Source organism: Sinocyclocheilus grahami, unplaced genomic scaffold (genome assembly GCF_001515645.1).
Source record: "Sinocyclocheilus grahami isolate Dianchi unplaced genomic scaffold, SAMN03320097.WGS_v1.1 scaffold196.1, whole genome shotgun sequence".
In the NCBI taxonomy this organism is placed as follows: Eukaryota; Metazoa; Chordata; class Actinopteri; order Cypriniformes; family Cyprinidae; genus Sinocyclocheilus; species Sinocyclocheilus grahami.
Genome location: NW_015505375.1, coordinates 285,667 through 302,858, shown reverse-complemented (window position 1 = coordinate 302,858; position 17,192 = coordinate 285,667). Strand labels below are relative to the sequence as shown.

The 17,192-nt window shown below is 36.4% G+C and overlaps 2 protein-coding genes across 2 annotated transcripts; one reads left to right on the top strand and one right to left on the bottom strand.

Annotated features, from left to right (window-relative positions):
• Positions 1-1,509: 1,509 nt before the first annotated feature.
• On the bottom strand, positions 1,510-11,648 carry g3bp2a (G3BP stress granule assembly factor 2a). The gene is made up of 12 exons (XM_016285336.1): positions 11,530-11,648; positions 11,360-11,441; positions 11,092-11,265; positions 7,907-7,997; positions 6,695-6,797; positions 6,354-6,540; positions 5,397-5,498; positions 5,177-5,279; positions 4,973-5,032; positions 4,714-4,839; positions 4,475-4,593; positions 1,510-3,493 (listed from the first exon to the last, which is right to left on the bottom strand). Exons 1-12 carry the CDS (start codon positions 11,622-11,624, stop codon positions 3,212-3,214), a joined length of 1,524 nt encoding a protein of 507 aa, XP_016140822.1. The 5' UTR covers positions 11,625-11,648; the 3' UTR covers positions 1,510-3,211.
• A 577-nt stretch (positions 11,649-12,225) lies between these two features.
• Positions 12,226-14,829, top strand: ints12 (integrator complex subunit 12). Its single transcript, XM_016285412.1, has 3 exons — positions 12,226-12,504; positions 12,599-12,751; positions 14,048-14,829. Exons 1-3 carry the CDS (start codon positions 12,310-12,312, stop codon positions 14,654-14,656), a joined length of 957 nt encoding a protein of 318 aa, XP_016140898.1. The 5' UTR covers positions 12,226-12,309; the 3' UTR covers positions 14,657-14,829.
• Positions 14,830-17,192: the final 2,363 nt, after the last annotated feature.

Sequence of the window (17,192 nt, the reverse complement as noted above, 5' to 3'; positions counted from 1 at the left end):
AAGTACAGATACTTGAAAAATGTACTTAAGTACAGTAACGAAGTAAAACTACTCCGTTACTGTCCACCACTGGTACTAATGCGTTACCGCCAATCACACAGAGAACATTTTTCATTTAAAAACACCAGTTGCAGGTCAGATGGGGAAAAAACCCGTCATAAAGTCTCGAGATATGTTTTTTTCAAAGTTGAACTTGCATTTATTTTACATGGGTTTCTAAACATGCGGATCTCTTGTGCGAGACGCGAGTGCAACGGTGATAGATGTCCCTCTAGAAAGGTCTGTGTGAACGGCTTGGTTTCAGTTTTGACGTAAACAAGATCTTCTCCGCATTGATGTTCTCTTTACTAATGCGTTACCGCCAATCACACAGAGAACATTTTTCATTTAAAAACACCAGTTGCAGGTCAGATGGGGAAAAAACCCGTCATAAAGTCTCGAGATATGTTTTTTTCAAAGTTGAACTTGCATTTATTTTACATGGGTTTCTAAACATGCGGATCTCTTGTGCGAGACGCGAGTGCAACGGTGATAGATGTCCCTCTAGAAAGGTCTGTGTGAACGGCTTGGTTTCAGTTTTGACGTAAACAAGATCTTCTCCGCATTGATGTTCTCTTTTCCCGCAATATTTGTAATTAACAATGCAGCAGCACCGCATCTAGTGGCTTCAACTGGATAGGCTAACAAAAACATTAAAATGCAATGACACATCGTCATTGCATCTCCTGCTCCACTGATAAGGCTGCCTCCTTAACGCACACCTGAAATTCGAATGCAACGTTTTTGCATTCGAATGTGGATTTTTATTTTAAATTCGACGAATATTCGAATTTTTTGACAGCCCTAGCTTGTAGACCCTGTGGTTCTGTGGTGTAATACTTAAAAGCTAATATAATATGATCAAGAAGATAAGATGATTTCATTTAAGAATTTCATGTATTGTAGCTCCCTGTCGTTTATTGTCTCTTTGTTTGTAAATTGATTCAATGCAACAAAAACATTAAATAAATAAAATAAAATAGCCATGCTGAATGTTTCTTTTTATAAATTAAACAAAATGCAAGTGTTACACTTCTGATCTTGTCTTTTGATTTAAAGCCACAACACTTGCACTGAACAGCACAGATTTCAGTTTATTGTATGTCAAGTCTAACACAATGAAACGGAATGAAAATGAAATAAAAATAACAATAATAAAAACAGTAATAAATAAACACCCAGCTGCAACATGTTCTACTCACACAAAAATGCAGTCTAAGTAAAATAACATGGCAACCACCTGCTAATAAAAGAACATGTTATTGTTCCACCAAAATGAACTACATCTATAAACAGAGCATTTGTAAACCTCATAATAACTGCATGAAAACCAATGTTTTGCATTAGGATTAGAGGGTTAAAAGAATCTGATTAAATGATATGAGCGAATAAAACAAATTAAAGGCTGATGCATATTTTGGGTTGAAAAGCACAGTTATTTGACCAAGCCCTAGGTGTATTGTCTTCTTGTTTCTCTCATGTAATCCAAACGTTCAAAGTATTTGGCTGACTGAAGTACTTTACATCTAAAAAGAAAGGCCATTGTGGCATTTATTTACACAGTAATTAAAATGTTCCAGGTCCCAAACTCAGAACATGTAAGAACTAGGTAGAGTTGATGGGGAAAGAAGTCTCTAGGCAGGACTGTAGGCATATTTTCTTCCAAAATCTTCCAAAAGTAAATGTATCTGCAACCAAAATGTCTTTTTACAGAGAACAAGCCGTCTCAAAAAATGAACAAATAAAAAAAGAAATGCAATGTCCCTGATGAAGATTGTCCTAGAAATACTGCAATTAGTGCAATCTACCTGACATGGAAGACATGAAACATAAAAAATAGCGCTACATCAAACTGTACTTACAAAATCAGTGCAAATTGTAGACTGAGTAACACTGCACAATGAAAACAGTGTCTACCCCACTGTACTTATGCTTCCTTCCATTCGTAAAGAACACTCATCATGAAAATGGAAAAAGGGTGTGGATATCAATTAAACAGATATACACGAAAAATAATAATAATGAAAAAATAAATAAACAGCAGAAAATTCTGCTTCCCCCAATAAGGCAAAAATTCTAAAAAGACCAACAGTTCTTGGGGGGAGGCTTAATGAAGCCTTGTGTGTCTGGGGGAAAATTGACGAACACTTTTTCTAATCAGTGCTATTAAAAAAAAAAAAAACATTTAATTTTTAAAAAATGTAGAATGCAAAACTAGTCCATTTGGGAAAGTCAAAAATGCACCAGCAAAGTTTCTCTGTACCCTGTATAAATACTGTTATGCTTTAATTTAAAAAGAACAAGAACAACTGTTTGGATGTAAAATGAAACTCACATCACAAAATGAGATTAGGATTATAAAAACTAAAAAAGAAAAATGTAATAAAATGACTCTGCCTTAGAAAAAAAAACATTCGGCATCAATCCAAAATGCCTTTACACAAAAATCATGGTACCTTTCCACTTTACAAATGCTTCCATTAATGCTCCATTCACTTATTCAGGCAGACCCAGAAAGAAAAATGTTGTCAAATCTGTACATTAAAAATAAAAACAAAAATAGTACAGAAACAGAACTGGAGAGGACATATCTTGTCTCCACTCTCAATGTCTTGTACTTTACCTTTCCTTCCCATACAAGTCATTACCATTAAATGAAATATTGTTAGCTCAGTTATGACTACAGGTAGTCTTTAGCTTATTAATGAGCTGATTAGAGGAATTACCTAAATATGTATTTTATTTTTAAAGCCCACCTTTCAGTGCACATTTTACACCAACAGCAACTGGAAGGTAATCTAATACGAAATGTCAAAGAAACATCACAGAGCAGAAATTAGACTTCTATCAGCACTAAATATACCTAACTGATTTGTTTCCCTACTAAGTTTGTAATTGTTACCACTTGATAAATGACAAACCAGAGGACTTGCAGCACAATTCCAATTGAAAGTGAACAGTGTGTTTTGAGTCATTACATTGTTCAAGTTGTTGAACTGTTTCACAAGAAACAGCTGACATTCCAAAGGCAAAAATGCAAGTGTACACAAGGAGTAAAACTCAGTAAAATACACACGCACAAAAAAAAAACAGATGTATGTTTTTACATAGACTTCTCAATATCATCATACATGAACATTTTACTACTTCCAAACTACAAGGGGAGCTCCTCTCAACGCCTCTGAGCAGTAAAACGACCCTCACTAGAACCTGCGCCCCTCCCAGAGGCCATGCCTGGTTTAGGTACGGTGGAAACACGTGAAGGTGGGCCTCTGCCGTCACGGTCTCGCATCATGCTGCTTCCGGGAATGCCACGCGGCCCGCCTGGACCACGGTCACTACGCCTTGCGTCCCGTCGGTCTTCTCCACCTCCACTACGAGTTTCCCGCTCACGCATTGCCCTCGTCTTTTTCTCCTCCACGTTCAGACGTACCTCACCACGGAACATGATCGGCTAATCACAAATGAAATAGCGATGGGTCAAAAAACATTCTCTCAATACCATATCTTTAAAGTGAGTGCGAAGTGACATGTGGCCAAGTATGGTGACCCATACTCAGAATTAGTGCTCTGCATTTGTCCCATCCAAAGTGCACACACAGCAGCGAACATACACACACCGTGAACACACACCCGGAGCAGTGGGCAGCCATTTTTTGCTGCGGCGCCCGAGGAGCAGTTGGGGGTTCAGTGCCTTGCTCAAGGGCACCTCAGTCGTGGTATTGAAGGTGGGAGAGAGCGCTGTACATTCAATCCCCCCACCTACAATCCATGCCGGTAAGAGACTTGAACCCACAACCTTTGGGTTACGAGTCCGACTCTCTAACCATTAGGCCACGACTTCCCCCCAACTTATACATGAAGTATAAGTGAATGGTATTACAAATAAAAGCAAGGATGCACGTTATATATCAGTACCATTTAGCAAGTTAGAGTTTTTCCCATTTATCATGGTAATTTGAATATTTACTGTTAATATAAATATGATAATATGGTAATAAAATGTTTTTTGTTTTTTTATAGTTGTAGTTTTAGTTAACAATAGTAACAATGAAACTGACTATAGTTATTAATATTTCACTGGTTCTCCTTTTTGATTACAACAGCCATTCTTCTGGGCATTGCTCAACTGACAATAGGCAGATCCTCCGTACTTGTCTTGCAGTGAGAGATAGAATTGCATGCCTCATCAAAGACTTTATATTTTGCACAGTACCCATCTCACAGTGCTTTGCAATAATTCTACAGTTATCAATGTGTTTTTTTGTTTTGGTCATTTATTTAGAGAAAACAATAGAATTTAAATACTAGCCCAAACATGAAAATAATTCTTAACTTATTGTGTCGGCCAGAATTGTAAAATAATTGTAAAATAGCGCATTCCTAAAAATTGTTTTAAAACCACATGCATCAAAATCAAAATAGCTTTCCTTACTTTAACTCCTAAAATTCTTTGCACCGGCTCAGAATCATCAAAGACAACAAAGCCAAAGTTGGGGATCTTTCCTCCAGTGCCTTTGGTGTTGATTCGCAGCTCAACAACATTTCCAAATGCTTGATGGGAGAGACAAGAAGCAAATATGAAGATGACTGATTACCAGATATGAGAATGGATCAATGCAATGGTCACCACAGCCTTTAAAAAAAAAAAATAAATAAATAAATAAAACTTACTCATGAAGAAGTCTTTGAGTTCACTCTCATCAATGTCATGAGGGAGATTTCCAACAAACAGCTGATGACTGTCTGGATACCTGACAACCCTTCTGCTGTCCATTTCACTTGACTCATCTCCCCTTCCTAAGCAACACACAAGATTTAATCCGCTATGACTATACAGGGACCAACAACATCAACCTTTCTATATATCCATTAACAGCATTATTGCCCAAACAAAAGCTATATGCAATTAACAATGGAAAGACATATTTACCTTTATTCACAAAGCTGAAATGTGGCTTTCCAGTTTGAGAGTCAGAAGAAGAGACACCATCTAATGATACAAGAAAAAAGATCCAAAGAAAAAGTTCAAAAGTTCTGAAACACATTAATAACAAATGAAAGTTATCTGTAATAAAACAATTTGTACAGAAAGTGTGAAAGTATTTCGAAAGTTGTAAGTATTCAAGATTCATACCAGATCTAGGCCCTCTGGAGGTTACTGAAGGTCTGTCGCGGATACGCTGGTCACGTGGACGGATTGAAGCTGATGACACCTCCGGCTTGGTCTCAACTCTGGGCTGACAACATTAAAAATCAAGAAAGCATGCACATGAAGCATGGTTCTAGTAACTTTGAGTCAACAACATTATTTTATAATGAGAAAGAAAGATATTAATGTATTCATAAGTACTTACCTGGGAGTTTGGTGCTTTAACAACATGTGGTTGAGCTCCAGAGGATGGAATAGTCCCAGCAAGAGGCAAATTTTTGCTGGTCACAGAAGCCCAAGATGAAGTCTGCCAGAGATATGATAATTAAGAATATAATAAATAAGAAATACATAATTAAAATAGTAAAAATAACAGTAATCTAGAATTTTTTTTTTTTAATAAACCTAGGCAGGTCCTCCAACCAGCTATATCAAACTTTTACAATTAATAAGAATGTGGCTGCAAGATTAATATTTAATGAGCCGAAAAGGGCGTGTGTCACACATCTGTTTATCAATCTGCACTGGCTACCAGTAGCTGCTCACATAAAATTCAAGGCATTGATGTTTGCCTACAAAACCACCACTGGCTCTGCACCTCTTTACCTAAATTAATTACTTCAGACTTATGTGCCCTCTAGAAGCTTGCGTTCTGCAAGTGAACGGCGCTTTATTGTGCCATCCCAAAAAAGAAGCACAAAATCACTTTCACTGTCTTTTACATTAAATGTTCCCTCCTGGTGGAATGACCTGCCCAACTCAATCCGAGCCATCTTCAAGAATCGGCTAAAAACACATCTCTTCCATCTTTATTTTACCCTCTAATTCTAGCACTCTTTAAAAAAAACTTATTAAAAACACTTTACCCTTTAAAGACCATTTATTTTCTAACTGCTTGTTTTCTTTTAAAAAATGCCTCTAACACTAGCTTTCTCGATTCTATCTATTTGTTTTCTTTTTATTTACTATATAATTAACAAAAAAAAACCTTGCTACATGGACTGCGTTAGGCTAATTGAGACTTGTTATAGCACTTGCTTATTATTGCTCTTTTGTTGATTTTGATTGCTTCCATCGTCCTCCTTTGTAAGTCGCTTTGGATAAAAGCATCTTCTAAATAACTAAATGTAAACGTAAATGTAATGTAAAGATCAAAATTTACTTTGGGTGGTTCTTGTATGTTAGGTGGCAATTCCATAGGAACAGGAGACGGTGCCTTCTCCTCAAACTCCTCTACGACCTTCTCCTCTGCCTTGAGCTTCAGCTCCTCGATCTTGGGTTCTGGGGCAACCTCAGGCTCTAGTTCCATAACTGCTTCCTCATGAGCTTCTTCCACGCCATTGTTATAGCTGAAGGTGAAAAAGAAAGGGATAAAGGTATTTATATTTATTTTTATAAAATGGGAAGTAGGAATTCAACAGTACCATACCAAACGAGAAACCTCAACAATTCTAGAACATCACAGTTAGCTTTCTTTTAAGTTCCAAGTGAAATGTGGGTTACCTCACAGGATGGGGTTCATAGCAGTTTGCATTACTGGGGCTGTCCTGGAGGGGTTCGGGTGATGGTTGCCTGTCTTCTGGCTCATCAGTTTCTTCTTCGGACTCTGTCCCAACATAACACATAAATTAAAAAATTTATTGAAAACAAATCTAATGATAAAGTACCATCCTCTTGCTTTAAAACATTCCTGTACCTCTAAAGACACCAATTCACAAAATATAGCTGCAAGAGATTGAAAGATACTGATGAAATGGACTTGGGTGACTTCTGTAAAACATAATCAAGTCCTTTATGACTGACCAGATCTAGGAATTTGTATGGTTGACTTTCGTCTATAGTAAGGCATCACTGACTGTTTTTATCCTTAGATACTTAAGAGTTATATGAATCCCAAACGCTATATATTTACGAACAATAGGAGGCAGAGGAGACCATCATTTTATGAGGAATGCCCTTGTTAAAGTAGCTTTGTATAGATATAGTCCAACCCGCATCAATCTGAAAATGCTGCATCAATTTGATTGGTGTAATGAATGGAGAAAAAAAGCCCAGACATTCTGGGACGTAAAACATTGGTGTTCACCAAACTGAAAGAATATCTAACAAAAGAATTTTAAATTTGCAAATTCATAAAAGCCACATCCAGACAGAGAAAAAAAACTCAGATTCATTGGGTGAGCAGTTTCTTTAGAAGATTATTTGTAATGATTTGACTGAAAATGTCAAAGAAAATATTTTCAGGGTTGGACTTACGAGTACTTGAAGTTATTCTTGAAATTTGTTCCACATGTCCCCACGTGGGGATTTTTATGCAGATTTTAAGATTTTACCTCAAATGGTGTAGCAGAGCTGATGTTTGGAATATTGCAAATTTAACTGCTAGTTGCTAAGCAACCATATATCACATCATCTCAGAACGACACAAAATATAATTATTCACAGACCATTTATGCACTTAAAGTATGATGAATTTTAACTAAATGCATAAAGTTCAAAACGTGAAGAACAATAAATAAAGCAACAAATGAAAATCCCTGGGGTCCACGTAGCCTTTAAAAGTAAAGAAAAAGACTCCAAGCATAACATAGCTAGAGCAATACCAATGCCAAGACATACACTGCTAATACTTTTGGATATGAGAAGCAACAGTCTTTTTATAGATGCTGAATGTATGAACTGTATGCGTGTAGCAATCTTTAATTATCAACTAACCTTCATCAAGCTCCGCCTCAGAGTCACCAAAGACCTCATCTTCATATCGGAAGATGTCGTTGTGAACATAAAACTTATTGGCCACAGAACCCTAGACAACAATGAAACAAAAAGAGCAGTATATTTATAGGGAAAATCATGCTCACCATGCAGATTATCAGAATAGCCCATCCACTGTCTACACAGGTTAAAGGGTTAGTTCACCCAAAAATTAAAATTCTGTCATTAATTACTCACCCTCATGTCGTTCTAAACCCGTAAGACCTCCGTTCATCTTCGGAACACAATTTAAGATATTTTTGATGAATTCTGAGAGCTCTCTGACCCTCCCATAGACAGCAATGTAATTACCATAATCAAGGCCCAGAAACGTAGCAAGAAGATCGGTAAAATAATCCGGTAAAATAATCCATGTGACATCAGTGGTTCAACCGTAATTTTACGAAGCTACGAGAATACTTTTTGTACACAAAGAAAACAAAAATAACGACTTTATTCAACAATTCGTCTCCTCTGCGTCATCCTGGTGCAATTTTAGAGAATATCCACTGAATGCAAACAGCGTATGCAATTCTGTGTCAGCTGCGTCACGCGGATATGTTGTTTTTGTTCAAATCAAAGCATAAACAACGTAGAAAACGTATCCGTGTGACGCAGCTGACACAGAATAGCATACGCTGTTTATGTGCAGTGGATACTCTCCAAAATTGCACCAGGGTGACGCGAAGGAGACCAATTGTTGAATAAAGATGTTATTTTTGTTTTCTTTGCGCACAAAAAGTATTCTCATGGCTTTGTAAAATTACGGTTGAACCACTGATGTCACATGGATTATTTTACCGATCTCCTTGCTACGTTTCTGGGCCTTGATTGTGGTAATTACATTGCTGTCTATGGGAGGGTCGGAGAGCTCTCGGAATTCATCAAAAATATCTTCATTTGTGTTCCAAAGATGAACGGAGGTCTTACGGGTTTATTCTGAGAGCTCTCTGACCCTCCCATAGACAGCAATGTAATTACCATAATCAAGGCCCAGAAACGTAGCAAGAAGATCGGTAAAATAATCCGGTAAAATAATCCATGTGACATCAGTGGTTCAACCGTAATTTTACGAAGCTACGAGAATACTTTTTGTACACAAAGAAAACAAAAATAACGACTTTATTCAACAATTCGTCTCCTCTGCGTCATCCTGGTGCAATTTTAGAGAATATCCACTGAATGCAAACAGCGTATGCAATTCTGTGTCAGCTGCGTCACGCGGATATGTTGTTTTTGTTCAAATCAAAGCATAAACAACGTAGAAAACGTATCCGTGTGACGCAGCTGACACAGAATAGCATACGCTGTTTATGTGCAGTGGATACTCTCCAAAATTGCACCAGGGTGACGCGAAGGAGACCAATTGTTGAATAAAGATGTTATTTTTGTTTTCTTTGCGCACAAAAAGTATTCTCATGGCTTTGTAAAATTACGGTTGAACCACTGATGTCACATGGATTATTTTACCGATCTCCTTGCTACGTTTCTGGGCCTTGATTGTGGTAATTACATTGCTGTCTATGGGAGGGTCGGAGAGCTCTCGGAATTCATCAAAAATATCTTCATTTGTGTTCCAAAGATGAACGGAGGTCTTACGGGTTTAAAATGACATGAGGGTGAGTAATTAATTACAGAATTTTCATTTTTGGGTGAACTAACCCTTTAAATAAATGTAATTATATACATATGCTGTATATACTAGTATTGTGGGGTAAAACTAACAGCAGACATGTAGCAAAAAAACAGAAAGAAAAGTATATATGTAGCTTGTGTTTTTTTTATTATGGGCAAATCCATTATATATTTTCATGTCATCTGCTTTTGGGTTATTTTCACACTTTATATTGGGCATGCCATTTTTTCATTTACGTTAACTTTAAAAATAAATATAGTATTTGAAGCTTATGCCTGTAACTCATTTACGACTGTGAAAATAAACCTACCACTTATTGACAAATTCAGGGTCTTTCATATTTAACAATGTATAAATGTGGTGGTGTCAGGAGTCAGGAGAAAATTACTATTATGTTCACTTTTACATCCAACTACAAAACACCTGCATTGCTTACGAAACGTTGTCGCTACAGCTGCTTGAGCGCAGAGAAAATGACGGACAGCATACAACTGGCTGAGGGCAGAAATATGCTATTGTCCACACACAAAGATAAGACATTTATATGCAAACACCATGTAAAAGTGAATTTTGCATCCGATGTCCCCTTTAAGACCAAGTTAAGAACATTTAAGGATTAAATTAAAGGGAACTCAATATGCATCTAAGTTTTCTAAATGTAAATGCCTAGAGAGCACACAATGAGTTGAATTACGAACATTTCAGAGTTTAAAAATGCAACATATTTCCATTACTTTTTAATTCATTTTACAAAGCAATAGATAAAGGCTTGAATAGTTTTGTTTCCAACCACTAGAAAATGGAAATAACCATAACTTTCACTATACCTGCAGAAAAAGATTAGTATTTTTGTCTTGGTTTTCAATATGAATGTCTAAAGATTCTTAACTCAAGAAGCAAAGTAACATAAGAAGTTGGTTTTATGAGAAACTGATAAAAATGCAGTAAGTTTATGATTAAAAAAAGAACAAAATCTGTCTGTGAGCTCAGAAACATGAAAACAAGTTGATATTTGTTCTTGTTTAAGCATAAACTCACATAATTTTGTTCAGCTTTTCAGATAAGAGACTTTATATCCTCATTTTGCATCTCATGTAAATGTATCTTGAGTTAAGGATGTTTAGATATTTGTACTGAAAACAAGACAAACATTAAGGAAAATATTCATTTTTGCAGTGTCTGCGACATTAAATACCATAACATTACAAATGTAAGACTTTCTGTTCCAATTTAACACAATTTAAAGGCCTTGATTTGTGTAAGGACCTTTGTAAGACCTGCAGAAACCCCATACTAAACACCAACTGTGGAGGTGAATACAGTGCAGATGATTATTTGGTGTTTAATAAACTGACAAATTTGTAGAAATTCGTTTTCAGTAAGCAATGCTAAAAAAGACTAAATAGGTGCTTCAGGGTTTTATGCTGCAAAACAAAACTTCTAAGGAGGTCTATCCTTTTTTACAAGGAATGTACAGGGGATTCACGTGTCATGTTATTATTATACACACCTCTGGAGCCAGTACAAATGTCTGTAGGAACTTCCTCATGGGCTGCCCATTATTGGAAAGTTCTCCCATCACCTGGACAACCACACCATCACTCAGAGTGGCATGGGCATCCACATGCCGGATTTTTGTGTGGCACTCACTGAATTGCAGGGACATTACCTTCTTATGTATCTCCTAGACATTAGGAGAACAGATGCTGGTGAATATATTTAAATGTCTGATGTTTTGACAGGTTATACATGAACACTCAACAAACATCAAGACTTACAGCTTGCCCATAGACTGCCTCTGAAAGCTTTCCATTCGAATCCAGTCCACCATGGACATAGGATGAGTTTCGTCCATAGAATCTGAATTATGAGAAAGTTTTTTTAATTTTTGCAAATGAAAAATTCCATGAAAGATGAACTCATGAAATTATGATTTTACAAAGCATACCTGTGCAGAAAGTCTGGTGCCTTATTGAGAAGTGTGTAATATTGTCTCACAAACTCCCGCCCTACCAGCAGGGGACTGGGCTTCTCCATCACCATTTCTTTGCTAAAAAGTCAGAATCTGAAGGGGTTTGAAAAATAAGAGAATAAAATAAATAAATGCATATATATATATATATATATATATATATTTTTATTCCTGTCTTGTCACTGTCATTCTGTTGCACTGTGGGGCATCTGTCACTAAAACAAATTCCTCATATGTGTTAACATACCTGGCAATAAAGCTCATTCTTCTTCTTCTTCAGAAAGGCCTGGTAACAAAAGGTTGCTGGTTTGGATTCCACAAGGATTTATCACATCGTTATGTATCATTTAAACTCTTAAACCCTGGTTTTATTTAAAATCAGGCTACTTATTGGTTACTGTGGCATAAAGAGTAGAGACTTGTGGGCGGGTGTTGAGGTGTGATGCAGGCGTTAAACACTTTTAACATTCAAAGTCTGCTGTTTAAATACCATTTACCTATTTTCTTACCATAAATTAATAAATTATAAAGTACAAAATATTAACTAAAACCAAAACAGAAATAGATTAAAGCTACACAGAAATACAATTTTACAAAATTGCTAAAACTTAAACAAAAATTTTAAAGAAAATGGAAACTATAAAAATAAAAGCTAATACAAAATATCAGTGAATAATATGATTTATAAACATATTTTGAACAGTATTTGTCTTGTCACTGGCGTCCATTGAATCCTTCACTAATCTCAGGCCATGTATGTGTGAAATTGATCCAGCTTTTTCTCTTCTCAGCCAAATGACTGTCACTTCTGGCAATCAACTAGTGGAGTGTCAAGAATGTCATAATCTGTATCATCAGGAGTGTCACAAACCTCAGGTTACTGACAAGGATGTCAATGACCCACGGCTTGTGTGGTACTGTGCTCGATGCACCAGGCAAATGAAACGAATGGTAAGAATTTTATGATAAGAAGTCAGATGCATATCACTTAAGAACTTTCACATAATAGTTGCAACACTCAGTGTGATGCTTATTAATGTCTCAGGCCCAAAAGACCCAGAAACCTCCACAGAAACCAGCTCCTGCTTTGGCAACAGCGGCACCTATGTTGAAAGATCCACTAGTGAAGAAAGCTGAACTAAAGCCCAAACCGGAAACAACAGGTTCATTCCAGGCCTTTAAAAGAACGGAGGTGAAGGTGAGTGTATTCACACCGGTACAGATTATGGACCAGGGGTCTCAAATTCAAAGTACTTGAGTCAGTTGAAAAATTACAACAAAGTCTTAAGTGTTTCACAGCCATGAATTAAAATGATACGGTTACTGATGCATGATAGACTGACTACCAACTAGAGTTCAAAAACATTTGCTGGCTTCAGTGTAAAGGTCAGTCATTATTTAAATACAGAAAACACTCGCACAAAAGCACATGCAAGCGTTTGAAAGCCGTGTCTATCAGTGGATGTGCAGATATGTTAGGGATCCATTGATAGACACGGCTTACAAATGCTCCCGTGAGCTACTGTGTGAGCGCTCGGTGAAGAGCGTGAAGTGATCATCATTTTAGCCAATCACAGTCATATCTGTTGACCGTGTGAACACTATGGCCAATCAGCGGTGTTTAAGAGTCCACTCAACAGCGTTCAAATGTTAGCGGGAAATGGACGTTTTTATAATTTCAGTACCAACTGGTATCGCGGTCAGTGCTTTTGACAACACTAGTAAGGACATTTATTATGTTACAAAAGATTTGTATTTTAAATAAATGCTGCTCATTTGAACTTTCTATTAATCATAGAAAAAGTTTCAACTAAAATAATTAAGCAGCAGAACTGTTTGATGATAATGTTTTTTGGGCACTAAATCAGCATAATCCTTGTTAAGTCTGATATCACTGTTTCTGGGTCCAAGCACTCTATCAGATGGCAAACGCAAACAACAGACAGTAGTAATATACAATCACAGTATACTGTAATACTACAGGAAAAAAATCATGATCCTGACCTTTTATCTCCATACTGAAATCTCGGAAGGACAGGCAGTGTTTCGTTTTTTTTTATTTTTTATAAATTAATAAAATATTGGTGAACAGGATGGCTGGCTGCTGAAAATTCAGCTTTGCCATCACAGTAATTAATTCCATTTTAAAGTATTTTCAAATAGAAAAGTTATTTTTAAATTGTAATAATATTTCACAGTATTACTGTTTTTACTATACATCTGATCAAATAAGTCATGATCCTGACCTTTTATCTCCATACTGAAATCTCGGAAGGACAGGCAGTGTTTCGTTTTTTTTTTTTTTTTTATAAATTAATAAAATATTGGTGAACAGGATGGCTGGCTGCTGAAAATTCAGCTTTGCCATCACAGTAATTAATTCCATTTTAAAGTATTTTCAAATAGAAAAGTTATTTTTAAATTGTAATAATATTTCACAGTATTACTGTTTTTACTATACATCTGATCAAATAAGTGTCTTTTTTGTGTTCAGGCGTCTGTGGCATCAGGAAACTCTTCCAGCAGTAGCTCGTCTTTGCCCCCAGGCCTTACAGGATGGGCCGCTTTTACCAAGACCTCAAATGTAGGACCTTCCAGTACCAAGTTGAGCACCAGTCAGCCGGGTAGCAGTAAATCAACCCCACCTCCCTCGGGCTCCAAACCTGTGGGACTCTCTGCGCTGGCCAATGTTAAGCCCGGTCTGGCTACTAAACCTTCAGGAAGCAGCAGTGGAAGTGGTAATGGAAACAACGGCTCTAGCACGGTACCCATGAAACCACCCCCTCCACTCACACTTGGCAAGCAGGTGTTGAGCCGCTCAACGAGTGGAGATAGCTTGGGGAAAATGACTGTGACTGGATCACAGTCACCTGGGGCAGCACCCTCTAGCAGCCTGGGAGGCAACGGTGGGTCAGGAGGCAATGGAGGGGGCAATGGGGGCAACAGTGGTGGCAATAGCAGCAGCAGCAGCAACAACAACAGCAATGGAGCAAAAGCCTCAGCTGATGGCAAGACGCCCACTTCCCAGGAGTCTCAGCTCAATGCTATGAAACGGCTGCAGATGGTGAAGAAGAAAGCAGCACAGAAGAAACTGAAGAAATGAGGAAGAAAAAGCCAGACTAGTATGTTAAAGAGCAAGTCAAATCCTGTTTTTCAAATCAAATATAATTGAATTTGAATGTTACTGGTCTTTCAGAAACGGTTTGGTTTGAAGATGTGCCTCATTCTTTCTAAACCAGCCACTTTACTGAAAACAAGCTGCTCGTTTTAATGATGTGTTTAATAAAAACACCTTTTTTAGAAAAAATGGATTGTTGTTATTTTAAAACTTTTTTTAATTTTTATGCTAATGCTTTAAGAAGTGTAGGAGATGAATGAACAACAGCCCGCAAACAAATAGACATGGTAATTTGTGATCTCAGACCGATCAGTTTCAGGCCTCAAACTAATTTAATGAATTATCTGAAGGATTCAGATTTATGGATTCAATTTTTCACATTCCTCTTAAATAATACAATTAAAATATCACTTTCATGACCACATTACAAAGAACACTCTTTTTTCCATATTGTGATCTTTAAATATTTCTTATAAATATTAAGGGCTTCAGTGGCTAAAATGTTTTCTTCTACTTTCAGTCACTGTTGTTTTGTCCCCCACTGACCTGATTAACCTACAGAAGTTGATACAGACTATAAGAAGTCACCTGACATAACAACCAGAATGCTGGTCCTGTTGTGAAGCAACAGTCTCTGTGGAGTTAATGAGAGGCTAGTTTATAGACATGTGATGAAAGAATATCCTGCGGGGACTTCATTACTTTCTGCCAAAAAGTTATGGAGTGCTACCACAGATAGGATTCATCCAAAGTTTCCACCAGCCGTATGAATGCTTTCTCTTGGTTTAAACTCTCATGTGAATTCATAGCATAAACATGGGTACAAAAAAACAAAAACGTTCAATTTGTTAACATTAGTAACAAATTGAATGACATTTTGTTACAGCATTTATTAATCTAGGTTAAAGATAATGTATAAATATGCTATTGTTTATCGTTAATTAATATTTATTCATGATACACAAACTACTGTTTATTTATACAACTTGCAATGTTAAAATGTATGAAGAAATTAACATTAACCAAGACTAATGAATACAGTAAAACTTATGTTTCACCAAGAAATTTTTGTTTTATGCACAACAACCACTCATTTACAAATAAATAACAAAACATATGCTACTGTTCAAAAGTTTGGGATCAGTAAAAAATAAATTAATACTTTTATTTAGCAAGGATACATTAAATTGATCAAAAGTCAACAGTACAGACATTTATACTGTTACAAAATATTTATTTAAAATTAATGCTGTTATTGTGAACGTTCTCTTTTTCAAAGAATCCTGAAAAAATCAGGATTTCACAAAAATATTAAGCAGCACAACAATTTTCAACTGTGATAAGAAATGTTTTTCTGAGTGCCATATCAGCATATTGATATGATTTCTGATGGATCATGTGACACTGAAGACTGCTGAAAATTCAGTTTTGTCCTCACAGGAATAAATTAAAATTAAGTATATTAAAATATGAAACAGTTATTTTAAATTGTAATAATATTTCACAATATTACTGATTTTACTGCATAAAAAAAATCTAATAAATGCAGCCTTGGAGAGCATAAAGAAATCTTAGTCTTACTGACCCCAAACTTTTGAATGGTAGTGCGTGACCTGTTATTTATTTGTAAATGAGTGGTTACAGCCTGCAGAACTAAAATTTCTTGTTAACACTTTACAAAAAAGGTTCTATATTTTAACATTAGTTAATGACTATCAATATTTCATAAAACTTCCTTATTTTGTACATTATTATTATATATTTTTCTTCTAAAAACAAATGTAAGGGCATTTGAATACACATAAACAGCCTTACTCCCAGTATGCACCAGCCAGCGGCTGCTGCTTCCCATAGGGTCTTTGTCTTCCAGCAGGGCCACCAGCTCCCCCTCCAGCAGGCTGATGTCATTTTCCTGACAGGCATTGCAGTTACGCTTGAGCTGATAGAGTCGATCCACTGCAAACTCTTCCAGGAGCCAGGCTCTGTGCTCCTCTGTCTGTCTGGGGATCTCTGGGACCTGAAGAGAATTTTCAAGTCAGCTGGGACCTTAATGGGACCTTATGGATTTACCCCTTTTTTTTTTCATTTGTAATCCTACCATTTTCTTGTCCCGTTTTTCAAAGCTCACTTTTCGCTCCATCAGCTTTTGGGAATTATCTTTGAAGAATCCAAGGTTGCTCAGCTCCTCCATGATTGAATTTTGGACTTCACTAAAGTTTGACAAGGGAACCTAGATGACCAATGGTTAAAATGGCATATTAAACATCCATGACAGAATTTAATAAGTCTTAAAATGATTTAAAATTAGTTATATCAACATAATCTTTCAGAGTGAAAAAACGTACATACAGTTGTTTTAAACTTACATAATATTTTGAGTTAATTTGTTTTTATTAAAAAGGGTCCTATTATGCTTTTTCACTTTTTCAACTTTAGTTAGTCTGTAATGTTGCTGTTTGAGCATAAAAAATATCTGCAAAGTTACAAAGCTCAAAGTTCACTTCAAAAGGAGCTATTTTAT